The sequence below is a fragment of the Lepidochelys kempii genome, chromosome 9, assembly GCF_965140265.1.
Source record: "Lepidochelys kempii isolate rLepKem1 chromosome 9, rLepKem1.hap2, whole genome shotgun sequence".
Taxonomy (NCBI): Eukaryota; Metazoa; Chordata; order Testudines; family Cheloniidae; genus Lepidochelys; species Lepidochelys kempii.
The window spans coordinates 88,138,196-88,154,061 of record NC_133264.1 but is presented as its reverse complement, the minus strand read 5'-3'; the positions used below and the strand labels follow the sequence as shown (position 1 = coordinate 88,154,061).

The following is a 15,866-nucleotide window of genomic DNA, read 5'->3' as shown; positions in this document are numbered from 1 at the left end:
CTAAGAAAGTACAGCAACCAGTGAAAAAGCAGGAAGAAGAGAAGAAAGGAGTGGGCAAGCCACTAATTGTAGAGTGCAAAGATGCAAGTCACACCAAGTTTTAAATATTATTCATTTTCACTTTTAAGCTTCAACTGTTTTTATAGTTTTGCACTAATGACCTGAAAGATGAGGCAGGTCAGCGAAGTAGCCAAACCTGTACTGTATCAAACAGAACATTGCTGGAACAGAAGCAAAAACAACCCAGGGGCCTTGACATGATCTGAAGGCTACATTCCAAGAGAGTAATACCAAAAAACTCCCCTTTGCCCTTTTTAAATAAAAAGATCACTATATAGTCTTGACACTCACTTAGTGGAAAAGTAAGGTCCATGGCCAAAATAGCACCCAAAAGGGTCCACTTTAAAAATAAAGTGAGCTACTTTGGGATTTAGAAGGTTTCATAGCCCTCTGAATTAAACCCATCCCTGTCAGCAGCATATGAGAGGTAGCCTGTATGGCAGCATCATGGTGGCAGTGGAGGCAGTCAAGCTAGAAAATAGCAGCTCTTCAACACATCCAACCACCTGGATGGGTTTGATTTGGCATCCATTATTACTTTCACTGAAGGGGAGAGAAAAAGCACATCCCCCACTCTCCATGATACCTAACAGATGGGGAGAAAAACTTTTTAAAAATGGTCCCATATTGGTTTATTGTTCACCATGGCCTTCAGGATGACCTTCACATTTTTCCAGTGCAAAAGCTTCAAGGAAATTGTATAGAATTTTTTCATAAAAATCTATCCACACAAAAGATAACATTGTAAAATAGTTATAATAAAGGAGATCAATGGGTGGAAACAGCAAAGGGAGACTGTCCTTTTAAAAAATGTTCGGACATTTCCTGTTTCAGCATGTGAACACATCACTAGTATTTAATAAATTATCTTTTGCTGTCATCATACAGGAATAGTATGTTTCCATCAAAAACTTTACACAAGTTGCTCTATCTTACCAACCTCTTTCATAAATGCTTTTCCTAAGCGAACCACTTTTGCAAATAAAATGGGATCATGGGAGAGATGAGGACCAAGATAACAAAGCATGTTGAACACTTCCTTCCTCAAATCTTCAAAACTTTCTGCTTGTTTTGGGGCTCTCTTATTTTGCAAATTGGAAATTGGTGACCCTTTAGCCCCTTTAGGTACTCCAACTCTGTGAAAACAGAAGTATAAAATTTCACATTCTACATGAGGACTATTCACTTTTACAGTCAGGACAAACAATTTAGTTTATTAGTTAACTGATTTTAGTTACTATGGTTCTATACTATTTTCTCAGTGGTTTTTTCAATGCAACAGTGTATTATAGTCTTCTGGATTGATTTGGTGAAATTTTGGCCCCACTGAAGTTAGTGGGAGTTTTGCCATTAACTACAATGAGATCAGGATTTCATCCCCAAATCCTCTTCTTATCAAAGGGACTCTGTTACTACATAATTAAATAAACTGCAAGATCACTATCAGTGGGTACAAAATATTTTAGAAAATCCTCATTTTTAATATGGTCAAAAACCCACACCACATTAAATAAATACTGTCTTTAAAGTAAATCTAAGTACATTAAGTGAAATATTCTTATTTTAATAGAACTTGTCCTTTGAACTGTCTAATATTTAAGATTTGCTTTAATAATCAGAACAGGACTGGGTAACAGTATTGACCTGATCTACATCAAAGATGAACATTTATTGTTTGCATGACTCTCAAAAGAGTTTAGACTAAAAAAGGTTATTAAAAAATAGTAAATAGAAATGCAGTGAAGTCATTATTATATACAAAACTTGAAAATTGCTTTACCAGCTAAACATATTAACATAAGATCAGAAAGATACCGTACACAAATATTGTATTTACTGTGAGTGGCAGAGTGAGATATGTCTGAATCAAATTATGAACTCCATTTTGGATTAGGACATCCATTTTGTGTTATGTGCTGAACTCACATCTAATGTTGCTCAAGGGTATTATGATGTATTCCAGTCAGATATCCTACCCAGGAGCATTTGATATCTTGTTAAAGGACAATCTCTAAGAAGCCATTGAAGGTCTCTCAACTACCAAGCCATCCCCCTGAAAAAATGGACTCAACACAGGAGCACAAGGAAGGGATCAGATAAAAAGTCTGAACCCAGGAATGTGCCCTGTAGATACAGAGCTAGGAATAATGATTAAACTCAATGAAGATCCAGATGGCTTATAGGCGCATGGTGCCCAGCAGTTGGATCAACTTATAACAGACTGGTGATTGTCCATTGTTCAATTAGCCAACATGAATCAATTCAGCCTTAAATACACATGTACAACCCACACTAACTTGACTAAGAGTTGCATATATGTACCTATGTATATGTATATATACAGGATAGAATAAGACAAAGAGGGAAAAATCAACAACTTGATCTCTTATACATTTCTCCCACACCAAAGTTATACACAGACACAAAACATTTGGGTTGGAAGCACCTGTTGAATTATCTAGCCTATCACCCTGTATCAGGACAGAAATGCTTTGATTAATTGTAAAATATATCTGACAGATGGCTACCTAGCAAAAACCTTGATAACGCCAATGATGGCAATTCTATAATTTCATATGATAGTTTACTGTATTGCCAAACTTTTAAATAGATATTCTAAACCACTGGCTTTCAAACTGTGGGGCATCCCCCCGGGATTGCAATAGGTAGGCACAACTAAGGGGCTGGCAAGCAGTGTCGAGCAAAGGCACCTTCAAGTCAGCCACATCCTCCAGGACACGACAGGCCCCACCTGGTGACACCATTACGAGGCTGTTGCTATTGCCTGACTAGAAATTCTGTGGCGCATGCATATTGCAAGGGAGCCACATTTGGCAGGAGTGGCAGGGTTCACTGCAGCTGTCGCCTCGCACTATCAGAAAGCAGCAGCAGAGAAGAGGCAGAGTTTCCCCAGCATCTGCCAACAGTCTCTCAGGGTTCAGCAACAGATAAAGGATGGGGCAGCTGAGCACCTGCTCCTGATGGGTATTTTTAGTAAAAGTCATGGACAGGTCACGGGCAAGAAACAAAATATCACAGCCTGTGACCTGTTTATGACTTATATCATAAATACCCCTGATTGAATATTAGGAGGGAGCATTGTCAGGGGGGAGCCTGTGGCACCAGCAGCGGGGGGGAGGGAGGGTATGGGGGGGGGAGAGCCCCAGGCGAGCCCATGGCACCAGCCGCCAGGGTGTGGAGAGAATGTCTCTCTCCCCTGGCCGAGGGAGAGGCACCCCACCCCTGGCTGCAACCCAGCCCCAGCACGGACCTGCCGTGGCCAGGGGAGAGGCGCCTCTCCTCCTCCCCAGCCCAGGTACTGCTGCGGGGAAAAAGAGCTGCAGGGAGTCCTCTCTCCTTGCCACAGCCCCTGGGTAGCCTGCACCCCAAACCTCTCATCCCCGGCCCCACCCCAGAGCCCGCACCCCCAGCCAGAGCCCTCGCCCCCCACCCCAACCCTCTGCCCCAGCCCTGAGCCCTTCATCCCAAGCCCCACCCGCCCCACCACAACCCTCTGCCCTGAGCCTCCCCGCCACACTCCGAACCCCTCAGCCCCTTCATATTGGTGCACATAACAAAATTCATTCTGCACATGCATGGAAAAATTAGAGGGAACACTAGCCCTAACCATTACTTATTAGAGCAGAGTAACTGTCTCATGTATATTACTTACAGAAATTAGCAAGACTCCAATACAGTATTTGATTCCCTCATTTTTTGTTGAAGTTTCATATTGTTGACTTGTTCAATGTATTATCTACTATCAACCTCATGTCTTCCTCTGTTGTATTATCGGTTTGCTGGAATTCACTTATACATTCAATTATTCTTTCCTATGGGTGAAATTCACGTGCCACCAGAACCATTGCATAAAGGACAACAGTCTGCATGCCAACCTAGGCTAACATCTAGGCTGGTGCTGGAGGCATGCCAGGGGAATCAGCATTTGCTCAGAGTCAGTGGGATTCACCCCTAGTGGAGGAGGTATAGAAGAGTAACAGGAGCTATTCAAACCTAGAAGCTGGAGTACTGTTAGCATATGTACACCGTAGCCCTAGGTCCAGGCTGTATGGTGAATCTCATGACCCCACGCTTCCCTTCTCTTTTCCCTCCCCGCATGCACAGCTCAATTACTGGGTATTTAGCAGAGCAGGCAAATTCCATCCTATACTAAGTCCTTTGCACTGGTCCTTATTAAATTAAGCGTATTTCTCCATTCTAGTTCATAATGTATTTTAATCTTGTCCTAACAAAGAAATGTAACACCTCTCAGCCTTACAGAGTCTGCAAACATGACTACTACATTCTCTACCTATCCTGTACAAATTCCCAACATTTAATAATGCAAGGCAGCTGTTCATCTTACCTGCGGTACAAAGGCTCAATGGTCACATGTACAAGCTGGCAAAGGGCAATGGCAATAGGCTTGTGTGAAGTGGCATAAAATGGAGGCATTTGATCCATAATACTTTGTGCATGCTGCCAATCACCAACTTTTAGCAAAGCTTCCAACAAACCAAGTTTCTGGTTGTCAGGTGGCTAAAAAAAGATAGCAAACAAGAAATTAGAGTCAAAAGTTTAATGCATTCCTAAAACCTCCCCGTCTTTCCTCTTCAGTAGAAGGGTTAAAATCTACAAGATGACATAATTTTTTTTGTATGCACCATAATTATTTCAAAATGTATTTTACCATTCGGTAAATACTCCTATTACACATTTTTTTAAAAATGTATTTAAAATATTTGTAAGATATGATCACACTCTTCAGCAACACAATCATAATCAAACCTAAATACTAATTCTAGAGTATTGTTCCTTGCAGCAGTGAGTATTGTTTTTACAAATGGGACTGAGTTTTTTGTTTAATAGGAAAATGTATATTAAATACCATTACAATGTACAAAGTGCTGTTAGAAAAACGAAAAGTCTGAACTTAATGGTGTATTTAGACATTATAGTGAACTGAATATACTTAATTTTTAAAGACAACATTTAAAGTATTATTTAAATATTTATGCGAGAATCTGAATTTGAAAATGTAAGTTTCCCTTTCAATAGTGGAAGAAATCACCTCCTATACAATGCTGTATACTGTGGTTTTCATGTCAGCAACTGTTCTAAAAGAAACAGAATCTGGAACTTAATTCTATGGCAAGTAAAATTAGGTTGCCAAATACTGCATTTTAAAATGAAAGGAGATGGCGGCTCATCTGTGTAGCATCCAGGAGCACCAGGATTTCATCAGTAGAATGCAAAAGGAGACATCCAGGATGGAGGATGCTAGCCAACTAGAAAAGATATAGCAACATCAGAGGAGGAAGGAGACTCAGCTGCTCTATAGGGAGAAGACCATCTGCTGGCTACTTCAGGCAGAAGACACTGTTTCCCTCCCATGCAGATCCCTCATCCATTGAGGTGAAGAACAGGTATGCTGTACTGGCAACAGTAAGAAAGGAGCAGACTTGGTGGCTGAGGAAGAGGAGCCATCTGCCCTGAAGGTTGGCAGGCTCACAGCCACTACATCCAAGAGGAGGAAAAGTAGGAGTCCCCGACCACCGTCACTCCCCTTTGGAAGGGGATGACGCACCAATCTGCCAACCTGATTTGATGTCCATGGAGGCATGCTGCATGCTTAGAGCCTGCATCTGAGACATTACAGAAAGCTTGATGTGGCTCATCTGTCCCTCTGACTACTACCCTCTGCTCCTCACCCACATGGGCATTATATGATACTACCAGGTATGACCTTGAGCAGATCACTAGTGACTACAGGGCTCTTGTAGTGAGGGTGAAAGAGTTGGGGGCACAGGTGGTATTCTTTTCCATTCTTCCAGTAGAGCAGGGGTGGGCAAACTACGGCCCGGAGGTCAGATCCGCCCCTCAGGGCTTTGGATCCGGCCTGCGGATTTGCCACCCAGTAGTGCCGTGGGCCCCACGCCGCTCCGGGAAGTGGCCCGCACCATGTCCCTGCGGCCCCGGCGCTGCTCTTGCCTGTGGGTACCTCCTCCGAAGCTCCCATTGGCCAGGAACGGGGAACCACGGCCAATGGGAGCTTCGGAGGAGGTACCCACAGGTGCCTGGAAGAGATGGGGTCCACCTGACCAAGAAAGGGAAGAGCATCTTGGTGCACCGACTTGCCAACATAATGAGGAGGTCTTTAAACTCAAAGGGGGCAGGTGACAAAACCCACAAGTAGATTTTTTTTTAAAAAAGGTGATCTTAATAGAGAGTTGGGGTGTGGGTAAGGGGGAAGGGAAGGAAAATTATAATAGGGTCATAACAACAACAAGAGGGAAAACAGTGGAGGGAATCTGCTCAACATCCTAGACATCTATACACAAATGCAAGGAGTATGGAAAATAAATGGAAGAACTGGAAATACAACAACACAAGCTACATTTCAGAGTAGCAGCCATGTTAGTCTGTATTTGCAAAAAGAAAAGGAGTACTTGTGGCACCTTAGAGACTAACAAATTTATTTGAGCATAAGCTTTCGTGAGCTACAGCTCACTTCATCGGATGCATTCAGTGGAAAATACAGCATGGAGATTTATATACATAGAGAACATGAAACAATGGGTGTTACCATACACACTGTAACCAGAGTGATCACTTAAGGTGAGCTATTACCAGGAGGAGAGTGGGGCGGGGGGAGGGGGGAGGACAACCTTTTGTAGTGATAATCAAGGTGGGCCATTTCCATCAGTTGACAAGAACGTCTGAGGAACAGTGGGCTGAAGGTGATGGCTAATGGTCTGTTATTTTCTTTGTTGGGCCTGTCCTGTAGTAGGTGACTTCTGAGTACTCTTCTGGCTCTGTCAACAGAACGCCACTAGCCATCACCTTCAGCTCCCAAGTAAAACCTCTCCCACACATCATCAAGGATCTACAACTTATCCTGAAGGACGACCCATCACTCTCACGGATCTTGGGAGACAGGCCAGTTCTTGCTTACAGACAGCCCCCCAACCTGAAGCAAATACTCACCAGCAACCACACACCAGAACCAGTAACCCAGGAACCTATCCTTGCAACAAAGCCCGATGCCAACTGTGTCCACATATCTATTCAGGGGACACCATCATACGGCCTAATCACATCAGCCACACTATCAGAGGCTCGTTCACCTGCACATCTACCAATGTGATATATGCCATCATGTGCCAGCAATGCCCCTTTGCCATGTACATTGGTCAAACTGGACAGTCGCTACGTAAAAGAATAAATTGACACAAATCAAACGTCAAGAATTATAACATTCAAAAACCAGTTGGAGAACACTTCAATCTCTCCGGTCACTCGATTACAGACCTAAAAGTGGCAATACTTCGACAAAAAAACTTCAAAAACAGACTCCAACGAGAGACTGCTGCTTTGGAATTAATTTGTAAACTGGATACAATTAACTTAGACTTGAATAGAGACTGGGAGTGGATGGGTCATTACACAAAGTAAAATGATTTCCCCATGTTTATTCCTCCCCTCCCCGCACTGTTCCTCAGATGTTCTTGTCAACTGCTGGAAATGGCCCACCTTGATTATCACTACAAAAGGTTTCCCCCCCCTCCTACTCCCCCCACTCTCCTGCTGGTAATAGCTCACCTTAGGTGATCACTCTGGTTACAGTGTGCAGAGTAACACCCATTGTTTCATGTTCTCTATGTATATAAATCTCCATGCTGTATTTTCCACTGAATGCATCCGATGAAGTGAGCGGTAGCTCACGAAAGCTTATGCTCAAATAAATTGGTTAGTCTCTAAGGTGCCACAAGTACTCCTTTTCTTTTTACAAGCTAAATTATGACATAATTTGGATCACTGAGATATCATGGGATAAGTCTCATGACTGGAATATTAGTATAGAGGGATATACTTATTTAGGAAGGAAAAGCAGGGAAATAAGGGAGGTAGTATTGAATTAAATAGCAAGAATATATAATCTTGGTCCAGAAGGAGGTAAAAGGCAGAACAGTTTAAATTCTCTGGGTGAAGATAAAAGGGGAAAAGAAACAGGGCATTGTCATGGTACTGCTACAGATCGCCAAATTAGGAAGGGGGGTGAGGGGGAAATGATGTATTTCTAGAGCAGGGTAAAGATAGCTACAGCACTCGATCCAAGATTTAAGACTCTGAAGTGCCTTCCAAAATCTGAGAGGGACGGGGTGTAAAGCATAATTTCAGAAGTCTTAAAAGAGCAGTACTCTGATGTGGAAACTATAGAACCCGAACCACCAAAAAAATCAACCTTCTGCTGGTGACATCCTGACTCAGATGATAAAAATGAACATGCATTGGTCTGCACTGCTTTGAATCATTATCGAGCAGAACCCACCATCAGCATGGATGCATGAAGGGACATATAAATCTTTAGTGCATGTGTCAAGTAAATATCTTGCAACGCCAGCTACAACAGTGCTATGCGAACGCCTGTTCTCACTTTCAAGTGACATAGTAAACAAGAAGCAGGCAGTATTATCTCCTGCACATGTAAACAAATGCGTTTGTCTCAGTGATTGGCTGAACAAGAAGTAGGACAGAGTAGACTTGTAGGCTCTAAAGTTTTGCATTGTTTTGTTTTGGAACGTAGTTATTTTTTGCACATAACTACATTTGTAAGTTCAACTTTCATGATAAAGAGATTGCATTACAGTACTTGTGTTAAGTGAACTGAAAAATACTAATTTATTTTTACAGTGCAAATATTTATAATAAAAAATAAATATAAAGTGAGCACTGTACACTTTGTATTTTGTGTTGTAATTGAAATCAGTATTTGAAAACATGGAAAACATCCAAAAATATTTATATAACTGGTATTTTATTATTGTTTAACAAAGCGATTGATCGCTTGACAGCCCTAGTTTTCACCACTGGACGCAAAAGACTAAAGGCAGGTCTATACTGAAAACATACATCAGCAAAACTACATCTCTGGGGTGCAAAAACCCCACACCCCCGAGAGACATAGCTATGCCAAACTAATCCCCCATGTAGACAGTGCTAGATCAATGGCAGAATTCTTCAGTCGACCGAGCTACAACCTCTCAGGGAGGTGGATGAACTACAGCAATAGGAGAAACTCTTTCATCGCTATAGCACATGTCTCCACTGAAAGACTACAGCAGCACTGTGCACCTAAGATCCACTGCATGGAACTGTTCTCAGAGGTACAGATCTAGTAACATTGCTCTGTCCTGTGACCTCTAAGACTTGCACTACCTGTATTCTGAAATTGACTGTTTATTCATCTCCACAGGCAAAAGTGGATACTGCTTTTTGCCGATATTAAACTACTGATTTTTCACAATAGTCTGTTTTCAGACAATATTAATTTCTAGCACTGAAGACAACAGCTAAAGATTCATGTAATGAGCATCTCTCCATCATGCTCCATCATCCAGCCAACTTTATTTCACAGCAGTTAAACTGTGTCTTTTCAAATGTCCTCACCCAGCTGTACCATACATAACAAAAGCGTCAAAAATCATGGATTAGAACAGGTTTATTTTCATATTAGCTACAAAACAAGTAGGCTAAGATTTTCAAAGACAACTTGGAGAGACAGCAACACAACGCCTCTTAATACTAAGGTTGCCTGTGGAACTACAATTCAGCCCCCTTGTGAAAAATTACACATTCACATATTTTTTTCGCCATAGGACCCCTGCCTCATTCAGTGCAGAGGATGGAACTGTTATGGGGCAAATCAGGGTTGTGTAGTGAAGGAGACTTATCTGATCCTCACTTCGTTTGTTGCAGAAGTTGGAAGGTGAATAGTGAATTAGGCAGGGGCTTGCAGGAAGAGAAAGACCGGTCTCAGGGTTAAGGCATTTGAATGCCACCCTGGAGGTCTGGATTTTATCAGTACCTCTGCCATAGAGCTCCTGTGTGATGCTTGGCCAGTCACTTAAACCAAACTTTTCACAGGTGGTCCCTAATTGTGCTCTCCTTGCTTTCTGGGTGCCCAACTTGACACCCTGGGGGACTGATTTGCATAAGTGCTGAGCACTCTAATGCATGTGAAGTTACTGGGAGCTATGCTTGACTATATAATGTGCTATAAAATGCTAAGTATTCTGACAAATCAGATCCTAGGCATCTCAAACCGGGCATGCAAAATTAGTGGATACTTATCCCCTTAATCTCTCTGCCCTCAGTTCCTCACCTGTAAAATGTGGAGATAATGCCCCTACCCTCCAACCATTAGTGCAAATAAATTAATCAATGTCTGTGAAGCACTCAAGAGATGATAGTTATGAGCACCATAAGAAAGCCCATGAGGAAACTAATAACTGTTTTCAACACAGAGTTTGAATAGTATGCAGTAAATAAGGCATGAGCCACAAACTGAACTGTGAAGAGAAGAAAAAAATATTTAAATAGCTTCTCTTTAAGGAAGCATTGTCCACTCTGTGGGCTGAATGAGAAAGAGGTCCTATGGGAAAAAATAGTATGTGGTCATGTAATTAAAGATTATATCACAATGAACACGCACAATGGGGCTGAACAGGCAACCTTAGTTCTGGCATTCCTAACTTTTAAGTGCTTGACTTTGCACCTTAATAATGTTCTTTTGGAGCAGTTTGTGTGTAATAGATTATATAAACCCTGCACAGTCAAAAATCAATTGTGGGTTACATGACGACACCTCCTACCAAGATTAACAACATACCAAAGCTTGTTAAACCAGCACAAAAGGTAGGCAAACCTTGAGCGATATTTATCGAAGGTGATAAGAAGAGGGGTGGGAGGGAGAGGAAGGAGGGACTCAAACTACCTAACTACAGAACTGAATATACAACCTTCAATGAATTCAGGACAAGACATTAGAACCAACACTTTTGGGGGAAGGGTTTCTTGCATAACAAAAATTACATCAGAAGTTGAAATAGGAGAGAAAACAGTTTAATTACAGTTCTGGTTTTGTTTTAGATAAACAGCCAATTAAATGTATTATCACAACTGGATACACTGTATTAAAAGGACAAAAAAGTAATTTTCATAGCAATGACCATGTTATGTTTACAATTATAATTAACTCATTTGAAAAAATACCTTTTCAGTTTTTTCCTCTTCCTTGTCCTTTTCCTTCTCTTTCTCTTCAGTCTTTTCAGAGGACAAAACCACCATTGTAAGTTTCCTAACAATTTGTTTAGCCTCTACAATCTCTCGTTTGTGTTCTTCAAGAATGGCATTATCTACTGGAAGAAGCTGAGAAAATAAAACATGGATGGTGTTAAGATACGTAAAGAAAAATTAACATAACCTGAAACTACTTTTTGAGCAATAAGCTTGAAGGAGAAAAAGCTAGATCCCTTCTTCTTCCTGAAGAAATCAGGTCATTCCCTAGAAAGGAGAGTTTTTTGTTTTTGTTGTTTTGTTTTAACTTCCCAGCAGCACTTCAAAAATGATACATCCATGACATACCCTAATCAAGTAAGGAAGACTGAGGAATCATACTGCACACTGTCCTCAGAGCCATCAATAATTCAAAAAACAAAACAGAAAAGTATTGAAATCCAACTAAGATCAATGTAGTTAGGTTGACACAGGGCTAGCGTAGCCACTGCGTCACTTACATCAACTGTTGCTGGCCTCTGGAAGCTGTTCCACAATGAGCCACATTGACCGCTCTGGTCACCATTGTGAACTCTGCTGCCCAGGGGGCAGGTACACAGGAAGTCACCCCTCCCCTTTAAAGCCCCACAAATTGTTGAAATTCCTGTTCCTGGTTGCCTGGCTTGATGACCACACCTAACAGTTCTCTGTTAAGTGTAACTGTCCAGTTGACCATGCCACCTACAAGCTGTAGATGCTCCTGCCTGACGTACCACAGGAAGTACTGGATCTCCTGGGACACATTTTGGCTGAGAGTGTGAAAGACTGGAGTAGGTAATCCATCTAAATTCTTTTCTCTGAATTCTCTGTGGTAACAGTTTTAGCAGTATGAGAAACAGGTCAGCTGCAAGTCCAATTTCATATTCATTGTTCTTAATAGTAACATTTACTTAGAGAAAAATAAATAACTTACATGTACATAAAGATCTTCCAAATCTATAAGATTATGTTGCAAAAGTACTGCAGCAACTCTGTATAAAGAGGAAGGTGTTTCACCATTTGGTTCCTAAAAGACAAGCATTATCATTTTTAGAAACAGCAAATCAAGAATGTCACAGAAAAGTAAAACTTACTTTTAAAAAATAAAAAATGCCAGTAAGAACAGAGAAAGCAGGCATCTTAATAATGGGGATAGGGAGAGCTTTTATCAAACATATTAATTTTGTCATTTTATATGGTCCTGTTACTATATTGATTCTGAATGAAGAAAGATGTGCAACTGATTATCTTCTTTCGCATCTCACAGTGACTGCATGCAATCACTAGTTCTGCAGCTGAGATGGTGAGATAGCACACTAAACATCAGCCATGCTTTCCTCATTCTTAGGGGGTCTAGTCTGAGGTTTATAAGAATGTGTCATTTCCAGTAATGTAAGAACTTGCACATTTCATCTACAAGTTCAAATGGAGGACAATACAGTCAAACACTTAAAGTGTACTCTAAAAAATGCTTGGTTCAAATATAGTACTGAACAATTTCCATTTTAGATTATACATTGATGGTTAAAAAATGTAATGCAAAAAGTTATCCCACATTAAAGTATCATAAATAGAGAAACGTACTATTTCTAAAATTGGACTTCTATAACCAATGCTAATTGTATTTTGTGGAAAGAAAACTTTTTTCCTAAACAAGCATCAAAAACTTACATCACTGAAATTACACAGAAATAGGGGTTGACAGAAGAAGGGGTGCTCAAATATTAAAAATACATCTATATTACCTGATAGAATTTGAATTTGAACCCAAGGATATGACACAGAGTTTGAGGTTCACACATATACATGTACGATTCTATCAAAGGTACAAAGAATTCATCATATTCCGGCCTACATTCATAGACTTCTAAGATAATATCCAAAACTCTGTTGGGATCCAAGTTAAAACATCCTATTGGGGGAAAAAATACAAATTAAAAATTCAGTTCTATTTCTCATTTCCTAATACAACATAATTAAATTAGAATTAGGAAAAATTGCAAATGAGCCATTAAAAAAAATCTTTTCAGCCATTTACTTTGAATAAAAAGCAATTCTCTCTACATCAAAATAAATAGGCAAAATTAAAGAGAGCAGTATATATTTTGGCTTTATGGTACTATATTAAATATAGAAGTTGACAGCTATAGTAAACATCAGAATTTCAAAGTTAGGGATAGAACTGAGATTTAGATTAAAGTAAAAAGCTAAAAATTCAGTGTTCTTGTTAAATACTATTGTATATTAACACTCAGATTTCATCAAAAAAAAAAAAAGTCATTATGAACTCTATTTTTAGTCAGTTCCTTCTGCCGCACCTGCCAAAGGAAAATACAAATATTCACTGTGATAAGAGATCAAGGTATTTTCTTTAGTAAAATGTTAACCTCACCATTGCAAAACAGGAAGTTCTGGTCAGTTAAAGACTGACACGGGTTATCCAAAATATACCAATTGTGTGTCAGATAATCGCACACTGAGGAGTAAGGTGTTACATCTTAATTTTTAAATTGCCATAGAAATAGCTTTTGGTGAAAACAGAATGGCTGGTTTAATAGCTATAAGATGATTTGAAAAAAAACAGACCCAATGCCTGCAGTACTTCTAACTATCTTAATTAGTACTACAAAGGAACAGATATTTTATGGAAAACCAGTTTTGAGTCGAGAGAACTATGCAAGACAGAGGTGATCTGTAAAACATATTTTAAATTTTGAGTAGTACTATACTCTCTGTAGTAAATAGTGAAAGCATTCTATAGCTCTCTTCTAAAATAAGCGTCAAAGTACCTACAATACCAGCTACCTCAGGCAACTACAAAATTGATCTCTGCTAGATTTGAAGCTGAACTTTATCAGATATTAGCACAGCCTTTGTAGAGTATAGGGTACCGGAGCAGTCTTCTCCCCAGTCATCTAATTTAGCTATTATTCCTTAAATACTAAAACATGAAAGGGAGGCCTGAAAGCTCTGACTCTTACTATCCCATTTCCTTACTGATGTTAAGGTGTCTGTAAAATTTGGGTATCTTGCCTGAAGTCTCTTCCCCATTTTAATTAATCAGATCAATTTAGTTTTGGCTCAATGTTTAACAACAGTCTTGTTGCAAAATCCTTCTTTTCTGAGACCCAGCAAGCCCCAAACTGAAGTGGCTTCCCAATACACAGAGGCAGCTTTTAACAGGATTTGAATACAGATACCTCCTCTCCATGATTTAGATTTGGCTTTTGCAGAAACTTCCTTAAGTGGCACCAGATTTTGCACACTTCTCCTAAAGAGGGACAAGGCAGTATTACCCACTTTCTCCCATACTCTTTGTCCTTGCTATAGAACCCCTAGGACAGGCTATTCACTCTTCAAATTTCATTCAGCTCTAATTTAATTGCCTTAATCGAACACTCTGGTAACATTTTAGCTTTCAACAGTAATTCTAATAAAACAGAAGTATTAGCTGTCTAGTCCTCCAGGGATCCCTGCATTCAGACAATCAGTTGCTCCTTTTTTTAACGCTGAGAAATCACTTGGGTATCTAGGTGCTCCCACTTCTGCATTCCTGCAAAATTTTATACACTGCTGACCTAAATAAATAAATAAATAAATCAAAGATGACCTTTCAGAACTGTTCCTCTTATCTCTAATGGGTAGAATGACCTAATTAAAATGACAATATGTCCTAAAATAATGCTTACTACAAATGCTCCCTTTTGATTCTAAACAAGAGAGAGGTATTTGACTTGAAGGGTTTGTTCTTTCATTTCATCTGGCTTGGCAGACACCCACTCAGATAGCTATCAGATTTCAGGAGGTCTGAAAAAGAGGGAAGCCACAAATCTTCAACCATATCAACTGAAGTCCTTTATTCAAGGCCCAGTGACAGATATTGCAATCTGATTAAGTTTATGTATCACTGTGGGCTAGAGATCACATGCAACTCGGAGAGAGGGAGTACCACGAGAGGTCCACAATCATTGCAGAAGGGTGGGAAAGGCTTTGGCCTACTAGGGCCCTAAAAAATGATGGGTGACTCCTGGTATATTTAGTGTGTGTTATAAAATAACCAATAAATTGATTTAATATTCTCTCTGTAATGTTTTTACCTTAAGAATAAATGTGCTTGCTTAGAAAGAGCTGTGTGGTAACTTATAACTGCAGGCAATTCACTATTCATAGCCTTCAAAGAAAAAGCAACGAACAGGTGCTGGCCTTTAGGCAGACTGGGGATATGACAGTGTAAGGCAGGGAGTTGGGCAGTCTTAAAACCTGCAATCAGAAGGGCATGGGACAAGGGTCTCTACCCAGACACAGGTGACAACAGAACTGAGACCTGACTGGGCACTCCTTGCATGCACTGCAGAGGGCGAAAATACTGGTACAGTTACCCTGAAACTAGGACAACCCCCATATATGCTTGGAGAAGCGTGTATAATTAAATGGGTGAATATTTGACTCACCATTGCAGCCTATATGTAATTGTTTCCCTCAAGGCTGGCAAGACCTATTTTTAAACTATTAAGAAACACACTAATCCACTGCAATCTTTTCAGTTTAGGAAACGTTCATTTATTCATAGACTTTCAATATATCTTCTCTCCCCAGTACTATCAATTTTGCTAAGTATTTTATTAATTTGTGGAAAATAAAACTAAATTATCAATGTCTCCTGTGGAAGTAATCTTAGACATGCCTGGTTTAACCTCTCTACTATAAAA

General features: G+C 40.1%; 1 protein-coding gene across 2 annotated transcripts in view; it reads right to left on the bottom strand.

Annotated features, from left to right (window-relative positions):
- Nucleotides 1-15,866, bottom strand: part of THOC2 (THO complex subunit 2) — a 110,967-nt gene that overhangs the window by 64,915 nt on the left and 30,186 nt on the right. For both annotated transcript variants that reach the window (XM_073361291.1, XM_073361292.1), the window contains exons 8-12: nt 12,903-13,069; nt 12,092-12,184; nt 11,116-11,271; nt 4,427-4,599; nt 1,001-1,196 (exon numbers count right to left, since the gene is read on the bottom strand). In XM_073361291.1, the coding sequence (XP_073217392.1) occupies nt 1,001-1,196; nt 4,427-4,599; nt 11,116-11,271; nt 12,092-12,184; nt 12,903-13,069 (785 nt within the window). The remainder of the gene's footprint in view (nt 1-1,000; nt 1,197-4,426; nt 4,600-11,115; nt 11,272-12,091; nt 12,185-12,902; nt 13,070-15,866) is intronic.